At 43.8% G+C, this 17,762-nt stretch overlaps 2 protein-coding genes across 2 annotated transcripts; one reads left to right on the top strand and one right to left on the bottom strand.

Moving 5' to 3' along the window:
* Positions 1-1,306: 1,306 nt before the first annotated feature.
* Positions 1,307-8,976, top strand: LOC141348514 (galectin-5-like). Its single transcript, XM_073852832.1, has 7 exons — positions 1,307-1,382; positions 2,219-2,274; positions 7,593-7,709; positions 7,869-7,898; positions 7,994-8,082; positions 8,207-8,363; positions 8,487-8,976. Exons 1-7 carry the CDS (start codon positions 1,307-1,309, stop codon positions 8,631-8,633), a joined length of 672 nt encoding a protein of 223 aa, XP_073708933.1. The 3' UTR covers positions 8,634-8,976.
* Positions 8,977-9,921: 945 nt separating this feature from the next.
* On the bottom strand, positions 9,922-15,742 carry LOC141331117 (tryptase-like). Its single transcript, XM_073836017.1, has 4 exons — positions 15,626-15,742; positions 15,271-15,522; positions 15,020-15,156; positions 9,922-10,261 (listed from the first exon to the last, which is right to left on the bottom strand). The coding sequence occupies exons 2-4, from the start codon at positions 15,515-15,517 to the stop codon at positions 10,016-10,018; spliced, it is 630 nt and encodes a 209-aa protein (XP_073692118.1). The 5' UTR covers positions 15,518-15,522; positions 15,626-15,742; the 3' UTR covers positions 9,922-10,015.
* Between the last annotated feature and the right edge of the window lie 2,020 nt (positions 15,743-17,762).

Genomic DNA, 17,762 nt, shown 5'->3' with positions numbered 1-17,762 from the left:
GCTACTCGCAGAATCAGCGCAAAAGTCTAAAGTGTCTGACAAAATAAAGGATTGAGATCCTCCAGTGTCACGCAAAATTCGTACTGGTTTGCGATTTTCAATACCTTCATTCAAAGACACAAATCCGTCAAAAACGAACGGTTGGAAACATACATCAGGTGCTGCAGAAGAAATAGAAAGTGGCGAAGACAAAGTTTTAACCAAAACAGTCCCTCGAGGCTGAATAGAAGACTCCTGTCGCTCTTTCTTTCGTTTAAGTATACGACACTCAGTCACTATATGCCCCAATTTATGACAATAACTACATTCCTTGCGAGTTTTTGAGCTAAAAGAAACCCATTGGTTCTTAACATCAGAGATATTCTCATTATCTTTCCATACGGGACCTCCAAGATCACTGGAAGGTTTAACAAACACTGTTTTGTGCATCAAAGCATACTCGTCTGCTAATACCGCAGCCTGCTGCACTGCACTGACTTTTTGTTCGTTTAAATACAGAGCAGTACGCTCAGGAACACAATTCTTAAACTCCTCAATCAACATAAGCTCACGCAAAGAATTATAATCTGTCACTTTACACGCTTTAATCCATCGATCAAACAATATGCCTTTCTCACGAGCAAACTCGACATAGGTTTGAGACGCAGGTTTTTTCGTAGTACGAAACCGCTGTCTGTAATGCTCAGGGACTAATTCATACGCTCGAAGAATCGCAATTTTCACAGCATCATACTGTACACTTTCTTCCAACGAAAGCGATGCACACACTTCTTGCGCCTTGCCAACTAATTTACACTGCAACATTAATGCCCAAACTTCAGTTGGCCATCTTAAAGCACTCGCGATTCGTTCAAATGCTTGAAAATATGCCTCTACTTCTCTTTCACGAAAAGGTGGAACTATCGCAATATTTTTAGCCATGTCAAAATGTATAGATGACACAGCTACAGACTCAGAACCAGCTGAACCAGGACTAACAGACACAGTACTCGAATTTAACCCAGGAGCTGTCTGAGAACCATCATCCGAACTAACTGCTGTTTGAACAATCGTTCGTGAATCTGAAACGGCCTGCAACTCCAACTCCCGTAGTCGTACTTTTGTATCAGCATCAATTCGATACATTTCTAACTCGCGTGTTAAATCATTCTGTCTTGCCTGAGCACGATCTTGAGTCTCCAACTGTAAACGAGCGAGCCGAATCTTTAACCGTACATCAGAACGAAAATCGGGTGATGCTTCAGTAGACAGTGAAATCGGTTCAAATTTAGGAATTGAAAAAGGTGGTCCTACCTCAGCAGTAACTATGCCTGGAGTAGCCTGCAAACCAACCGGCCCTCGTGACGGAGAACTTCCTGCAGCACCTGTCGTCACTGGATCAGGTCCTTGTCGAGAAACAAAAGGAAATACCCCCTGATCAGTCAAATGAGACAATACACAACGTTTTATTTCCTCTTTGCGCTGCGTTTTAGAGACTGAAATCTCGTAGTGCTGAGCTATCAAAAACAAGTCATTTTTTCGACATGCATCTAACCCCTCAACACTCGGTTGATCTATAAAACTGTCCAAATCAAAAGTTGCCATTCTACAATTTTGCTTTTATTTAAGCGGAGTAATTTAAGAAAAATCCATACGCAAAACCCGGACCTCCCTACCTAACCAGAAAACTAGCTACAACCTAGCTAGTCTTCAGAGGGTACCGATTAAGAGATTTCTCTCTCCCCCGGAGTACCTCCAAAAACAACAAACTAACATAAAAAAAACAAAAAACAAACAGTAAACCGTAGCCAGAACTGGCGCTAAGCACAGCCCTGTTGGCTTACTCTAACTAACCGGAAAATGCGTAGGATAAACCTGATCCACACAAAGCAAATCAAGTTAATTACTCACAACTCAATTCTCAGAACAAAGTAGTCTATTTACAGCTATCAACGATCCGGGACGAGCCCCCATTTATGTTACGAACCCCGTTACTAAAGTGCTCGTTAAAAGGGGTAAGCAACATAAAGACACGCGATAACAAGATAACACTTTGAAATAATTTATTATGGGATCAAAACTCACGTATCAGTAGGCAACTGATAGAGGACAGAGATAGACAGACATAGACCAACGTGACATAGAAACAAACAATCAAACACAGCTGAACAGCGGCTGGCGGAAACCTCATGACGCCCACAGGACTCCTCGTCAATCCTCTCAAGCCCTTCTCCCTCAGTGGACGTCAAGCTCTTCACAGAGCTTAAAAATAGTGATCGCTACGATCACGCCGCTGTGGGAAACAAACGTATCCCTTACGTTCCGCCCTCTTCTCTCTTTACTCTGATGTTATATAGGCTATCCAGCCTAAATACTAGACCAGCTGCAGGTGTGCAGGGGCGGAGCCTATTATGAAAGAGAGAACCGGATCAATGAAAGAGATATACACAAATAACATAACTCTGGCCGTAACAGATCTCTTATGCATTTGATGTTTAGTAATAAAAATAGCAGTTTTTCCCTGCAGTTTAAAATGGGAACTTGAATATTGTGACATTTCCAGAAACATTCAATGATAGTTGTTATGAGATACAATAGCAATCATGCAAAACAACAAAATGTGCAGACGTTCAGCTATTTGCAAAGAACAAATCCAGCAAAAGTAATTGAAATAGCTCAACATTGCGAATGTTTGAAGTGGTTCAGTTTTATTCAGTGCAAACACTGTCACTTTCACTTAGGATTTGTTCATTGTAAACAGTCTGTAAATTTTGTTGATAAGCCTGATTTGAATAATTTCGATTGTATCTGTACACTGATGCACTTTGCTATTTGTTATTTTCCTCTCTCTATTGCAGATTCAGTGTGAACCTTTAGGCTACAAACATTTCAAAGGCTAGTAAGTACTGTTTAGAGCATCATTAGAAAGTCGAAAGTGTATGGCACCACCAGCACATTGCCTCGATCAGGCCGTCTATCCAAAGTGGATGTCAGAGCCAAGAGGACATTGATAAAAGAAGCGACCAGGAGGTCAAAGGCAACTTCGAAAGACTTACAAGGCTTTATGGCTGGGTCTGGTCAGTCTGCACATGTAACAACTATCTCCCAAGATTCACACAAATAAAAAAAGCCTTTCCTAATAAAAAGTGTCTCATTTGCACTAGTCAAAAAAATGTGATACCTTCTAGCAAAAGGTGCTGTGGTCTGATGAGACCAAAATTGACCTTTTCAGACCGAACTCTACCGAGCGCTACATTTGGCGAAAAGCAAACACAGCACAACACCCAAAACACACCATACCTACTGTGAAGCATGGTGGTGGCAGCATTATGTTATGGGGGTGTTTCTCTTCAGCTGGGACTGGGCGATTATTCGGGATTGAAGGGAAAATGGATGCTGCCATGTACATCTAAATTCTTAAAATCTGTTGATAAATTTGAAAGAAGCAGTCCATTGCCGCTTGCCACAGAATTTGAATGGGGAAATATTCCCCAATCAAAGTGTGCAAGGCTAGTACAGACATATCAAAAAAGACTGATGGCTGTAATCAAAGCAAAAGGAGTGTTAAATAAAAAGGCTTGCGACTTTAAATAACTACTTCAAAGATGTATGATGATTTTATATAGGCAATTGCTGCATCACAATGTTAATACTTATACTACACCTTTAAATTATGTACTCTTTTGGTGAAGATAAAGTACACACTTTTGAGTAGGCACGTTTTGGGACATACTAACTAGGGGTGTCAAAATTAATCGTTTTTACGATGCATCGCGATGCAGACAAGGACGATTCGGTATCGGTTCAGTAATAGACCATAACCGGTTATAACGGACTCAGTCCGTTATAACCTTGTATGGTTTTCCGGGAGGGGGGTTGGGCTAACGAGGGGAGTACTCCACATGAATAAAATAAGTCTTCAGATTTTAACTGAAAGGATTATTGCCACTTTCTTTACACACCGGTGCATTTAACGATCAGTGTGCATTTAACAAATGTCTTTTTTTGTTAGTAATTCGTTTAAAGGACTGAAACATTATTTTTATTTGGTTGAAAAGACATGGCTAAAAGCACTGAGCGCGTCTATTTGGCTCAGCGCTGTTTTACACAAATATGTTTTGTTGATATTGTGAGTGCGCACATAAATAATAATAGTAGACCTTTTGCAGTTTTGAATGATGCCTTTTTATGCCTTACTTTTATCGACAAAAATGGTGTATTTTAGGTTTCCACTGTTATTAAGAAAAAATGCAAGTGATCGCGTTTGAGCTTCCATGTCAGCTGCAAAGTCCGCTTTCGCTTTCACTCTCCGCAAAAACGATTGGATATGCGACTAACCGCGCACATTTATCTAGGTTAAATGTTTAAATTAATATTCTGAAATGCATCAAGTGTTTTATGTCTATAGATTTTATTTAATGCAAGTCGTGTTGATTTGAGAAGGCTAAATTTATCAAACATGCTCAACTCATTGCCGCTGACCGCTTGTTCGTCAGGTTAGGTTAAAAAGACAAAAGCTTGAATTTAACAAACATAAAATGTTCCAAACATATTTCTAAATTAACTTAAAAAGGAAAGAAAACGAAATTTAGCCACTTTGCCTTTAGAATCCAAAACTGAACTATTTTAATGGCTGCAACACGAACTCTGTTCTGATAAATTGTCGGACAAGAACGGGGCTCGGGTCTGAGAGTCTCAGGCTGGGCTCGTGCAGGACTCTATCTATTCGTTCCCTCGTTTCAATTAAATAAGATCTGAGCGGTACCTCTCGGTTGAAATCGTATTTGGTTTAGTTTTCGCGTTTAAAATGACTATAGCGGCAGCTTTTATCAAAAGATATACGGCCCTTTTCTGTGGTGGAAAACCCCGGCCACCTGTTAAATACACTGGAGCCGCGATATAAGCTTCCCTCACGCTGACACTTTTCAGAAAAGATTATGCCGGAACTCTAGAACGAAACCAAAGCCCAGGTATTTACTTTTGTGAATTTGTTCTAAATGTTGCTGTTGTCTTCTGTGCCCAGACTTTAGTTTTGTTTGATACATTCAAGAAGTGTTTTTTTCTTTGAGAAGGTAAGATTAAAGTTTCAGTTCATATATCTGACTGTTTGTATTTATTAACACAATTTTTATTCCTTAATTTAATGTACTGTATAGTACAGTACAAAACAACAAACAACAACAAAAATAATCATTCTGCCCAACATCCTGTGTTTGGTCTGGGACAGGCCAAAGAACCTCTTCAGCATCACAGGCTAAATTAGCCCTGGCCAGGCAGCAGGGGTCAAATCCTCTTGCATGCCTGATCCAACCCTGGCACTCATCAACTAAAATATATGAGACTGCTTCTCTTCTTGCCCTTGCCCTTCTTTTGTCTTTTCCACATTGTCGTCATTGTCCTCCTTCTTCTCCTCCTCTTCCTCTTTCACCTCTTACTCTTCCTCATCAAAATTACACATTACTGTATGTGGGATATTGATTGAAAAAGACTGGATAGGATGCACAGTTACACTTGTACAAGTGGTCTGACAAAAAAATCTAATCAAATAAAAACGCATTACAACGTCATTGTGAAATAGAAAAGCAAAATAAATTTGAAGTAAAATTGAAAAATGAGCAGTGCATCGTCAATGCATCGTGATGCATCGAGATATTGTATTGAACCGAATCGATGACATGATAATCGTAATCGAACCGAACCGTAAGACCACTGTAGGTTCACACCCCTAATACTAACATGTCACACAACCGCGTCTTTACCCTGTCACAGTAAACTGGCCTGTCAATCATCTTGTCACACTTAACATCCTACCGTAGTGGAGAGAAAAGAAGTAGCACATTGATCTGCCATTCACAGGTTTTTAATGGCAAAAACTCTGTTCATATTTTCTGCACAATGTTGGTTTTAAAAGTTAATGACCGGGTGTCTATAAAAGTTCACATTGCTGTTGCAGATGAAATATAAGACAGAAAACATTATATAAATGTTTTTTTTTTTTACCAGGTTAAATGTTGATTATTAGTAACATAAACCCATTTTTCTAAACATCTCTGCCAAACCGCTGGTCGCGCACATGCGTCATGCTTGTATTTTGTCGTTCTGGACCGAATTCTTTGCCAAAGTGCGATGAATTGTGGGCAATATTAGCGTGTCATCTGATGCAAAACTCACTTTTACATGTTGTTTGAACATTATTGTGTAGCCAGTTTGTATACACAACCACCCTACAATGATAAAAATGCACCCAGTGTTATTTTTTATTTTTTATCTTTAAAAGTAATATCCCCTTTTTAAAATCAGGTCATTCTGAGATTCTTGTGGGTGTGACGACAAACAACAGAGGCCGCTCCTACGATAGTTGATTGACATGAGCAGCTTACCTTAGACCCGCCCTCCCCAAGCTGAAACGATCCGACACCAATCGCCATTTTGTGACTCAGGTGCAGGGGAAAACAAGAATGTCTCGGATCCAATTGAGGTTTTCTGTTGTTGGATGTTATAATGAACATAGCAGTCATTTAGTCTCGACATCTGAGCCACTAAAGACGCAGAGGATTAACGTCACTTTCATTTTTGAAAGGAAAGTGCCGATACCGATCTACTTATGCATCTATGTTCATGCGAATCATTCGTGATGCAGCTTCACCCACAGCAGAAGTGAGTATAAGGGTTTTTATGCATCTTTGCAAATTGCAAATTGCCAGGTGTGAATCACAGCATTATTCATAATGATTCACGCCTTCTTCACATACAGCCATTCTAAACGAAAAAGTGTCTTCAAAAATTTAAATCAATATACTGTTTTGTGTAACCAAGTGAACGAGATGATTTTCACATCATTTGATAGAAAAAACTCTAGCCTAACACATCCAGTTCTCAAAAGTCTTGTGATCAAATATTCTGTATGTGTTTCATGACTTTATTTCAGTGACTTAAAAAATTTTGTTTTTCACTAAGCACGCATAAACCTTGTTTTCTTAAAAACACAAACATGTACATTCATGTTGCTTACATATTATTGTAGCCCAATTTGTGCTGATTACAATATAATCAGATTTGGGCCATTCATATGTTTTTAAGATACTGAAAAGAGCATAAATGTCAGGGCATGTCAAAACTTCTTCAGGGCCCCAAAACACCCTCAGACCCCAGAGGGTTAATAATGTGCTAGTTAGCAAGCTTCACAGCTAAACGAGGCTAAATTCGGCTAAAATAGACATTACTGCTCATTAGCATTTAAAGGAACATGCAACAGAATGGCTTGCTTTAAAAATGGCTGATTTACTTTTTATAATGGATAGTATGAACATTGGGCCATTCAGTTTGTCAACAGCTTTATCGCAGCTTTGTTTAAGAGCTAATAAACCTCCTCCATCCCCAGCTCCACCTCTCGTCCAGTCAGGACATGGCCTTCTGATATTACTCTTTACATCAGACAGTTGCTACATTAAATTAAGAACATTAATGATATCTGCAGTACCTTTATGCTGGTTCAGTTCTGTCTATCCAAAAACAGTGGTTCTCAACCACATTCCTAGAGCCCCTGGGATGATCCAGACAGAATTTTCTGAAGTCACAAATTATTCTTCTATTATCGTTTTTTTCCCCCCTAGATAAGTACCAATGGGAAACCCTATTCGGAGTACAAGCACCTTGTACCATTTAAATCGGTGGACAGATTTCAAGTGGATGGAAAGGTGGAGCTGAATTTAGTTGCCTTCCAACTTGCAGTAAGAACTAAAAAATTAACATTCCATGACTGAACAAATTACTGTAATGACATATAATGACAAAATTAATTCAGCAGTTTTCTTAAAAGTCACTTTGATTATCTGAATTCGTCTAAATGTGTTACTGATCTAAATATCAAAATTTAATGTAATTTACAGCCCCATCTTGTTGCACCTCCAGGATCTTTGGTAAGTTATCAGAAAGGCTAAATAGTTAATATTTTATACAGAATCACATTGTATAGCATATTATAAAAATGTACATTAATTTGATCCACAATCAGAAAGTCCCGTATAAAAGCATCATCCATGGTGGACTTTACGTTGGCAAAGTCATCATCATCCAAGGGTTGATCAAATCTCAACCATATAGGTTTGAGTCTCATTTCTCTCTGATGTCTATGAGATAATACACCATCTGTTCTAATATTCCTGAAATCTCATTAAGACTTCTGATAAGTGAAGATATAATTTTTGTTCTTATCTTTCCCCAACAGAATCGTAATTAGTCTACGGCACAAACTTGGAATTGCATTTGACTACAGTCCTCGTTTTGATGAGAATGCGGTTGTGCGCAACACTTATGAGAATGGGATTTGGGGCAGAGCGGATCGATCTGAACCCATGCCATTTCAAAAGGGGGATCCGACACTGGTAAATGAATGCTGTGGATATGACTGGGCCATTAGGGTGCAGCCTAACATTTAGAAGATATCTGCATTTAAAGTTTGAAATATTGAATGGTTTTACATTTTTGTCTTGTATGTACAATTTCAGGTCGCCATTTTCTGCGGTCAGCATCAATACGAGGTGTTTGTTAATGGAGAGAAAGCTCACACTTACAAGCATCGCTTCACTAAACTGGAGGAGATTGATGTTTTGGACATTCGAGGAGGCATTGAGCTGACCTTTGTGCAGGCCTAAAAGAACTTCATCTGGATCTACAGGAAATGCATAAATAGGCCAGCAATATATAAGCAAATGCTATATTATGCCAGCATTTCAATGTTGATTCACCGTTGAAACAACCTTGGGTACCATGGTTGAATCAACATTGGATAATGTTTTGATTTTGCAAATTGGATCAACGTTGATATTGTGACGTAATTTCACTGTGGAAAGTACAATGTTGTTTCACTGTCTTACCTTCAGCATGGGTGAATTAAGGTTGTTCTGTAGACGTTGGATTAACATTGAATTACTTGTTGATTTTGTAAATTGAATCAATGTTGATAACATCACATTGGAATAAAAAACAAAATACTATTTAAAATGTTTTCTATTTGAATATTTTTTTAAATGTAATTTAAACCTGTAACGTCAAAGCAGAATTTCTATAATCATTACCCGTGATCCCATAGCTAAATAAAAGTATTAATTAAAAAAAAAAAAAAAAAAAAAACACCAAGCTTTTGAATAGTATGGTGAATAATAAAGCTTTATATTTCAAGTATATTTCTAAATTGTACGTTGAGCATCAATAAAAACATTATGTTTAATGCCTACGTATAAACAATGCGACAAGGCTGGATCTGTTACTGTAAAAATATACTGTATTTGCTGTTGTTAGACTCCTTGTGCAAACAAAAATATCACTGGATTATTACAATTACTGACACTGATTTAAAACCATTTTTAGCTGGTGAAGATACTAGTGTGCTGATCATTTTGGTCATCACTGTATATTTATCATATATTATAGTTTTATTTTAAATAATTCATAAGTCTATTTTCTATTTCTGATGAGTATATTTAAAAGTGTATGAAAGATGGCCCTTACTGAAAAAAAAACATACATTTAACATGTGCAAAAACAGTTTTGTGTTTATCCCTTTAATACTAATGAGCTGGTGCTCCCTGCCCCCTTTACAGAAAAAGTGGAGCTTCAAGAGCTCATGCTCCAGTATACCAGCAAAAACAAAACAGGACAATCTCACTCACTGAAAATGTCTAAAACATTTAATTCAAAGAATCTTTTTTTTTTTTTTTCATTCAAAGAATCTCAAAAAAATGTTTAAGGGTTTACACAAAATATTAAGATAGTATGAAGAGAGAGGGAGAGACGGTGAGGGATATTTGTCCAAATGAAGTTCTTAGCAATGCAGATTACTAATCAAAATAACTAAGTATCTTGTATTTTTGGCAATTAATTTTTTATTTCAAATATAAAAAATAAATATAGATACATAAATGTATTTGGCTATTACTACAAATATACCCGTGCTGCTTAAGTCCAGGGTCACATATGTTTGAGAGCATGTACAGCAGAACTGTCCTTTTCATCAAAGAAGCCTGAGAATTACTGTTCAAAGAATCTTTAGGAGGCGAGATGATGGGAGAAGGTGAAAGGAATGATGAATGTCAGTGTCGAATTCAACAAATTCAGGCGGGTTGCTGCCTATGTGTGACTTGATCCAGTCCTGGTACTGAGAGACTCTTGTAAACCCACTGGGATATTTGAGGTCATTACACAGGTTTCTAGAAAAAGTCATGATGCCAGACTGAATCCATAAGGAGCCTTTCCTACTGACCATTGGACCTCCGGAGTCTCCCTGTAGTGACAAAAATTCATCATTTATATCTCTGAAAATATACAGTGAACAAATGCATTACAGACATGAGAATGCAATAGTGTAGCCCAATGGTGAGAGTTTGGCAGCCGTGTGTCTGTCATAGCATCTTATTTTCCTAAAGGCCAGCATACATTTTTTTCAATAAGACTGCTTCTCAATACTCAAACTGGTGCTTCCTTGTTTTCTCGCTTCTCCGTCCTCCAGCCTGTGATCCAAAAAACGATCAAAGTTAGCTGTTTTGAAGGACACTTCAGTGGTCGAATTGCACTGTGAGGAGGTGAGGAACGAGGAAGCATCTGGAGGAGCTATGAGTGAAGATACACAGATATCTCATGCATTATTTCCAAAAAAAAGACCTGACACACACACAGGTTTTCCTCCCCCTTTACATCTGCCAAAATAATTCTAATTTATGTCTTACCTTTGAAGATTAAATAAAGCATATATCTCACATATTTCACCCAATTACAACACATTTTGTTTTTTAAAAGTCGTTTTTTGCCAGAGCTGAGGATTCTCAACCGACATTTGACCAGCTGCGCAAACGGAGGATGACATAGTGGAAAGCCTTGATTGATTATCATTATTATGTTCAGGTGTGTTTTGTTAACTATCCTAGTTTGGTCTGTGTAATTAAGTTCCAGTTTGTTGGGTTTTAAACTGCAATGTGTATGTGTGTCACCATCTTTCCCTGTTTGTCCTTACTTTTTTGTACATGGATCCTATCCAGCCTAACCCCAGATACCATATTGGAGTTTACTTTCATCAAACATCTACAAGATTGTGATAAACTATCAAAGACCAAAGCATGTCTGCTGATTTACTGTGGGGTTCTTAATTTTTTCTGTCCATGGTTCTAAATCCATGCTTTCCTCTGCAGATCAGGGCCCGTATTCACAAAACATCTAAAGGCTAAAATAGCTCCTAACTTGCTGATTTGGGAGAAAATCTAAAAAATAATGGGCGTGTCAGTCCTAAATATAGGACTCCTAAATTTTTGCTCTAAGAATATTTCACAAAGCATTTTAGCGCTAAAACTAGCTCCTTAACCTGTGAAATGTTAGGAGTAGTGAAGAGGACTCCTAAGTCACTAAGACCAAATCCCAAACTATCCAAAATTGGCTATTGTCGGTAATCTGCCTCAGAATGTAAACTTTTTATAAACACACTGCATTTATTTGCACACATAGGCCAGCATTTTTCTTTTGTTTGTTTTTTTTTTTTTTTTGCTTTTGGAGGTTGGGTAAAAAAAATATACGACCTCACATTGCGTCAATCACGCTTACATACTGCCTACAGAATGTCATAAAAAAATCAGCTCGGGTTCGATTTTCTGCATTTTTTGCATCCGTAGCAAGCATTTTGAGAGGCGTTTTGACAGTTTAGAGCCACCAGCGAATGCCAAAATCCAGATTTGCGTCTGACAAGTTCATCCACTTGGTCTTGCAGCACAAAGCAGTGTAAAGTTCCTTGAACACTTGAATTCACAGAAATGAGTGGTCTTCTTTATAATATGTGGCTCCAGTAATTCTGGCAAAGCATTGACATTCTTAAGTAAACTTTAAATGGCTGGGATAATCCCGGAGATCCTTTGAGAAGGTGCACACAAAATTCTCTCCTTCCTCTGTATATCTTATAACTGGATGGACCCAATATGTCCTTTCTTTTTTCTCATTTTAAGAAGAAAGTGGACAACACAGTGGTAAGCCACGGGCTGACTTGTCGGCAATACTGCGGGAAAACGCCAGTCCGGAGAGAGCCGAGATGCCATGCCCATCATGGGACTCGATCGTGCTGAAGCGGTCTCACATGAAACAAGCTTAACGGCAAGCGGCTAGAGCTGTCATGTGCCCCAGGAGCCTCTGATTTTGAGAGGACCGCTGTATTGTGCCTGATTAGCTCAGGGACTACAGCACTGACTGCGCGCTCTAGGTAGCAAGGCGGGCCGTCTTGTGGACCGAGTCGGGCTCCCGACCGAGGAAAAGAATTCCCTCGGTTGGCCTGAAGGACCAGATGGCGGGGGTGCCGAAGCACCAGGTCCCTGTATTCGCACAACGGAACGCACGAGTGGGCTTGTAAAGCACCAGTCGAAGAGACGGTTGAAGACGCGAATTCCTGTCTGCCGAAGAGGGGACAGGGGAGCTCCCATGGCCTAAAGAAGGCAGGAAGGAGGGGGACTAGCCAAATGGAAGCACCTCGTGCTGAAGCGCTCGATCCCCGGGGCAGACCGCAAAAGGGGTGTACGCCGGGGAAAGATCGAGACGCGACAGCGGGTGCCCTTCAGGCAGATGGCTGTGACCCAGCCCTGGAGACAGAAACATACTTGTATGTGCTTTGTCGTGAGCATGTGTGCCGACAGCCTAAGAAGGGATCGGAACAGAGCTCCATCCAGGGCGGATGTTAACCCACCACTCTAACTGGACACGTGAAGTCGGGACTCTTATCAAATCCCGACCTCGTCCCGGCTGGAGGGACAGGCTGGATCGCGTCCTTCGCCAGTAGGAACGCAACCTCCACAGGCAGAACAGAGGCACGCCTGCCGAATAAAGAATGTAAGGGGTACCTCTGAGTCTTGGCGGATGCCTGGAGCCGGGCCGTACCGTCCGTATAAACCAGTGTAGTGATATCAAGGGAACGTTGACCGACGTGACCGAGGTGGGGCAGCCTAGGGAAAGACAGGGAAGGAGACAAAACCCAGAAGGATGAACATCCTGGAGAAGTGTCTAACTGCACTCCCAAGTCTGGTTCCGAGGAGTGGAAGTGCTGCTCAGGAAGGAAACTCAGGGCCGGGGCCCCGGAGGTGAGAAAGTCAGGTCTTTCTGTGATTTCAAATGAACGGCTAACTCCTGCTTCCAGCGGGAGTGCCGACAGAGCAGCTCTCTCGACCTCCGGGGTGCTCGCATCAGGGACGCTTCGAAGCTCGCCTGCGAGAGTCTTCCCTCGCAGGACCCTGAGAGGCGAGCGGCGTCCCCTCCCACGGGCAGCTCGACGTCGGGCTGCAAGTCCTGGATCGTGTGGCTCAGCAGGGGACGGAGCTGGTTTCGGAGCCGCGGGGGGACGCCCTCGGCGACGGGCAGGCGGAGGCGGGGGCCCAGGCGGCGGAATGGTAACTTCGCGGCGGGGCAGGATATGTTGGATGGCCTCTGTCTGCCTCTGAACCGTGGAGAACTATTTTCCTCCTGTGGAGCGCCAAAGTAGACGCCCAGCCCGAATAGCGGGGAGGCGTACTGCTCTGGCATCTCGACGAAGGTATGCTGATGGGTGGAAGATCGCAGGCTTTTGGGTCCGGCGGTACGTTCGACGCCGCTGAGTGAAATCCTTCACGGTGTCGCCGAATAGGCCGATCTGGGAGATGGGAGAGTCGAGAAAGCGAACCTTGTCGGCCTCCGCCATCTGGGCCAGAGTCAGCCATAGGTGGCGTTCCTAGACCACGCAGGTGGACATCACTTGACCAAGGGAACGCGCTGCGAACTTAGTGGCCCGAAGGGCGAAGTCAGTGGCGGCGCGGAGTTCTTCAAATACCCCCTGGTCAGGACCACTCTCGTGCAGGTCTTTAAGTGCCTGCACCTGGTACACTTGCAGTGTTGCCATGGCATGCAGGGCGGTGGCAGCATGTCCAGCGGCGCGGAAGGCCCGGCCCATGAGAGCGGATGGAAGGGAGACGCGGAGGGCCCCGCGGGCAAAGGTGCACCGCGATGGCGCGCTTGACCCGGGGGACCGCCACGTACCCCTTGGCTGCCCCGCCTTCGAGAGTGGCGAGGGGAGAGGAGCTGGAGTGTGCTCCAAATGAATAGGGAGCGCGCCACGCGCCAGGAACCAGTCGTCCAGCCTAGAGGGATCGGCCGGAGGCTCTTGGGGAACCTCCAAACCGATCCCCCCCGGCTGCCTGGAGAAGCATAGCCGACAGTTCGACATCAACCTCCGGAGGGGCAGCGACCGCAGGTGGGCGCTGCGCCGCGGGAAGAGATGTGTCACTGTCTGACTCTCCCTCTGATGCTGTGACAGACATCTCATCCTCTGCAAGAGCACCGAAGGAGATGCTCGGCCCGCCAGGCGGGGAAGCGTACTGCTGCGGAAACTCAACGGGACCACGCTGAGACAGAGAGGACCGAGGCTCAGTCCATCGGCTCTGAAGCAAAAAAGTCTGACTGAGTGGTGCGTCCACTCGCCAATTTTCAATTGGCCTTTTTAATAAGGCTCAGAGATGATCGGTCTCTCAAGCGAGATCCCAATGTAACGTCGAAGTGATTCGACTGAGGGGGAACTTTATTTTTTAAGCACACATTTTTATTTTAAAACATTTATTTGAATTTGTCAAAATAATATTATGCTCTACAATATTTTTATGAAATAGAAATAAATCTCTGACAGAAACCCCTTCCCTATCAGCCAATCACAGTGTGCATAGTTTTTACTCTTAGCTTAGGACTTCTCTCTATTCCTTAGTAAAACTTTGTCTCAGCAGCTTTGTGAATAGGTTTTAAAAGAAAACTCTTAGCTAAAAACTTTACTGCTATTTAGGAGAACTCTTAGTGCTAAGATAAAATGTTTTGTGAATACAGGCCCTGGTGGAGTAAAAAGCAGTCGTAGTGTATGAGTTTAATAAGGGGCTTAATTAAGCAACAAGTGTAGCAGTGAAAGGGTTTGCAGGGGAGCAACACTGGTGTTTTTTTGTTTTTTGTTTTTTTTTTTGGGGGGGGGGGGGGGGGGGGGGTTAAAAGGGGTTAAAAATCTCACCGGACAAATACTTTTCCCTTCCTGTCCAGCACAAATCATATTGCTTGTGATGCTTGTGACCCCTTCATAAACCTTAGCACACTCACTGTTGCTCACAATTGGTATCATCACCTCCTGCAGTATATTAGATGGTGGGCCTGTGACACAGATGAAAGGACATATTTCATGACTTTTAAAATTTCTATGTCAGTTGTTGAGGGTTTACAGTATTGTTTGTATTGAGTATAACTGGCAAGCAAAGGTTCACCCACCTTCAGGTTGCAGCAAGCCCCATCCAGTAACCCAGCTCTCCGTACCTGCAGCAAACACACTACCAGCCGCTGCCAGACGGACCGGCCTAATGTAATCAGAGAAAGTCACAGAGGAGGACAGCTGGACCAGTGCTATGTTATTGTCAGGAATTGGATAGTTAAAGAGAGGATGCTTGATGATTTGACTCGCTGTCCTGGACTCCTCATAAGGGTTTGTGCCAGATTGGGTCAGGCGACCAAAGTACATCACAACTTTAAAAAAACGGAAACTGTAAAAGGAGAAAATCTGCTTTAATCCCACTATTATCAATCTACAAATGTATCTTAAGCTTTATTTAAGCCTTAAACTTCATACTCCTGGAAGCAGTGCGCTGCAGATAAAACCCAGTCTTTAGTGATGAGAGTCCCGCCACAGTTATGGCCAAAGCCGACGTGAATGCTGACCTGCCATGGCCAAGCTCCTGTTGTTTCATTCTCCCTTCCAACAACCCTGTCGTTGAAGGAGGCTTGACCACACACTAATGAGAGAAAGCAGAATATAAAATGTCCTTCTTAAATGCCTCACAGACACAGAAGACACATTTCCCTTCCGGGAACTCTACACTGCGTCCTGAGACACTTTGGGGAACGCCATTGGCGGGCCGCACTCTGAGTCATGTCCAACGTCCAATGAGAAACGGGAGTGACGTCACAGGCGCGGTGACGTCATCGACCAGGAAGTATATAAGCACGTGCGTTTGAAGCTGGCGTCAGCTTTTGTCATTCAGCGAGAGCGCTCTGTGTCTTTGTCTGTCTGGTTATTACTGCTGTTTTTTCGTGCCAAATTGCACCACTTTTATTTGAGCAGTATGCCAAAAGGGGGAAAACGATCTTTTAAAGCAAAAAGAGCGGTTGAGCAGCCACATAGAAAGTGTGTCCCTCCCTGCCAACGTTTCATTGTTGGTGGGGACACACACGATCTATGTGTAGTCTGCTTGGGAGCGGAGCATGCTAGGTCAGCCCTTGAGGGGGTTGGCTGCCCGCAGTGCGAGCGAATGCCGCTGCGGTTGCTCCGTTCCCGGAAAGCCCTCTTTGAGGAGGGGGCTTTCACTAGCGTTCCCCGTGGGTCTGGCCCCGCTTCCGCTGAGGCGGAGCGGCAGCTGCACTCATGGGGTTCGCAGGTAGATCTGCTGGAGGGAGTTGAGACGGGTGATCCCCTATCTCTCTCCTCACCCAGCGGATCGTATGACCTCCTCTTGGATGAGGAAGCCCGCACTGCGGTTCCTTCCCTCCAAGAGGAGGAGTCAGCGCTCCTTCTGTCTTCCTCCGAGGAGGTTGATGTTGAGAGCGTTGACACCCCACAACCGCCCCCCCATTCACCCCAATACGAGGAGCTAGTGGAGGTGCTGACTAGCGCGGTGGCCAAGCTTAACATCAGTTGGCCACCAGCACAACATCATGAACCGCAGGGAAGCAGGCTCGACGAGCGCTTCCTGCGGGCAAAGCCAGCACCTCCCAAACGGAGCCTTCCTTTTTTCCCCGATCTCCACAAAGAGATCAGGAGATCGTGGGAAAAACCGTATTCCTCGCGTCTCTTCTCCCCCGCCTCTGATTACTACGGTAATGTGGGGGGGATGGAGGAGTACGGTTACAGGGCGATGCCCCAGGTCGAGCAGACACTAGCGAGCTATCTGTCTCCCGGCCTGGCATCGTCCCTGAAGGCTCCGTCCTTACCCACCAGGCCACTAAAGATCACGTCTGGTCTGATGGGTAAGGCATATGCGGCAGCAGGTCAGGCTGGTGGTTGCCTACACACCATGTCTGTGCTCCAGGCATACCAGGCCGACCTGCTGAAGGAGTTTAGTGACGGTGAGGAAGTGAGCGTCACAGAGATGCGCAGGACCGCAGACCTGGCGCTCCGCGCCACCAAGGAGACCGCCCGTGCTATTGGGCGGTCTATGGCAGCCTTGGTGGCCGCGGAGAGGCATCTCTGGTTGACCCTGTCCGACATGAAGGAGAAGGACAGGGTCACGCTCCTGGACGCCCCCCTGCAGCCCTTTGGCCTCTTTGGTGACTCTGTGGACACTGTTGTCACCAGACACCAGGAGGCCCGCAGGCAGGCAGCGGCGTTCCAGCGGTTTCTTCCTCGCCGCACTTACTCCTCTGGGGCTGCTGGACGGGAGCAGCCCCAGCCGCAAGCTAGCTCCTCGCACCGGGATGCACAGAAAAGGAGTGTTGCTACCCGCACCCCTCCGGCTAGACCTAGAGGGCGGGCTCAGCAACACTCCAAGCCGGGGTCCTCTAAGACTAGGCCGGACCTGAGGGTCGTCCTACAGTCTAAGAGGGCCTCGGCTAAACGGCCCTGATGGTCGTGGCCCAGGGCCAATGAGGGCAGCCCCTCTCGAAGACTTAGGTGCTTCACCGCCTCTGAGGAGTACGGTGACCACCTCTCTTCGGGGCCCTCAGGAGATTCGTCAGCTAACCCTGCCGGTGTTACAGGGCGCGGCAGTCTC

This window comes from Garra rufa, chromosome 1 (genome assembly GCF_049309525.1).
Source record: "Garra rufa chromosome 1, GarRuf1.0, whole genome shotgun sequence".
Classification (NCBI taxonomy): Eukaryota; Metazoa; Chordata; class Actinopteri; order Cypriniformes; family Cyprinidae; genus Garra; species Garra rufa.
Note: the sequence above shows the minus strand (reverse complement) of the source record. Positions and strands in the feature narration are given on the sequence as shown.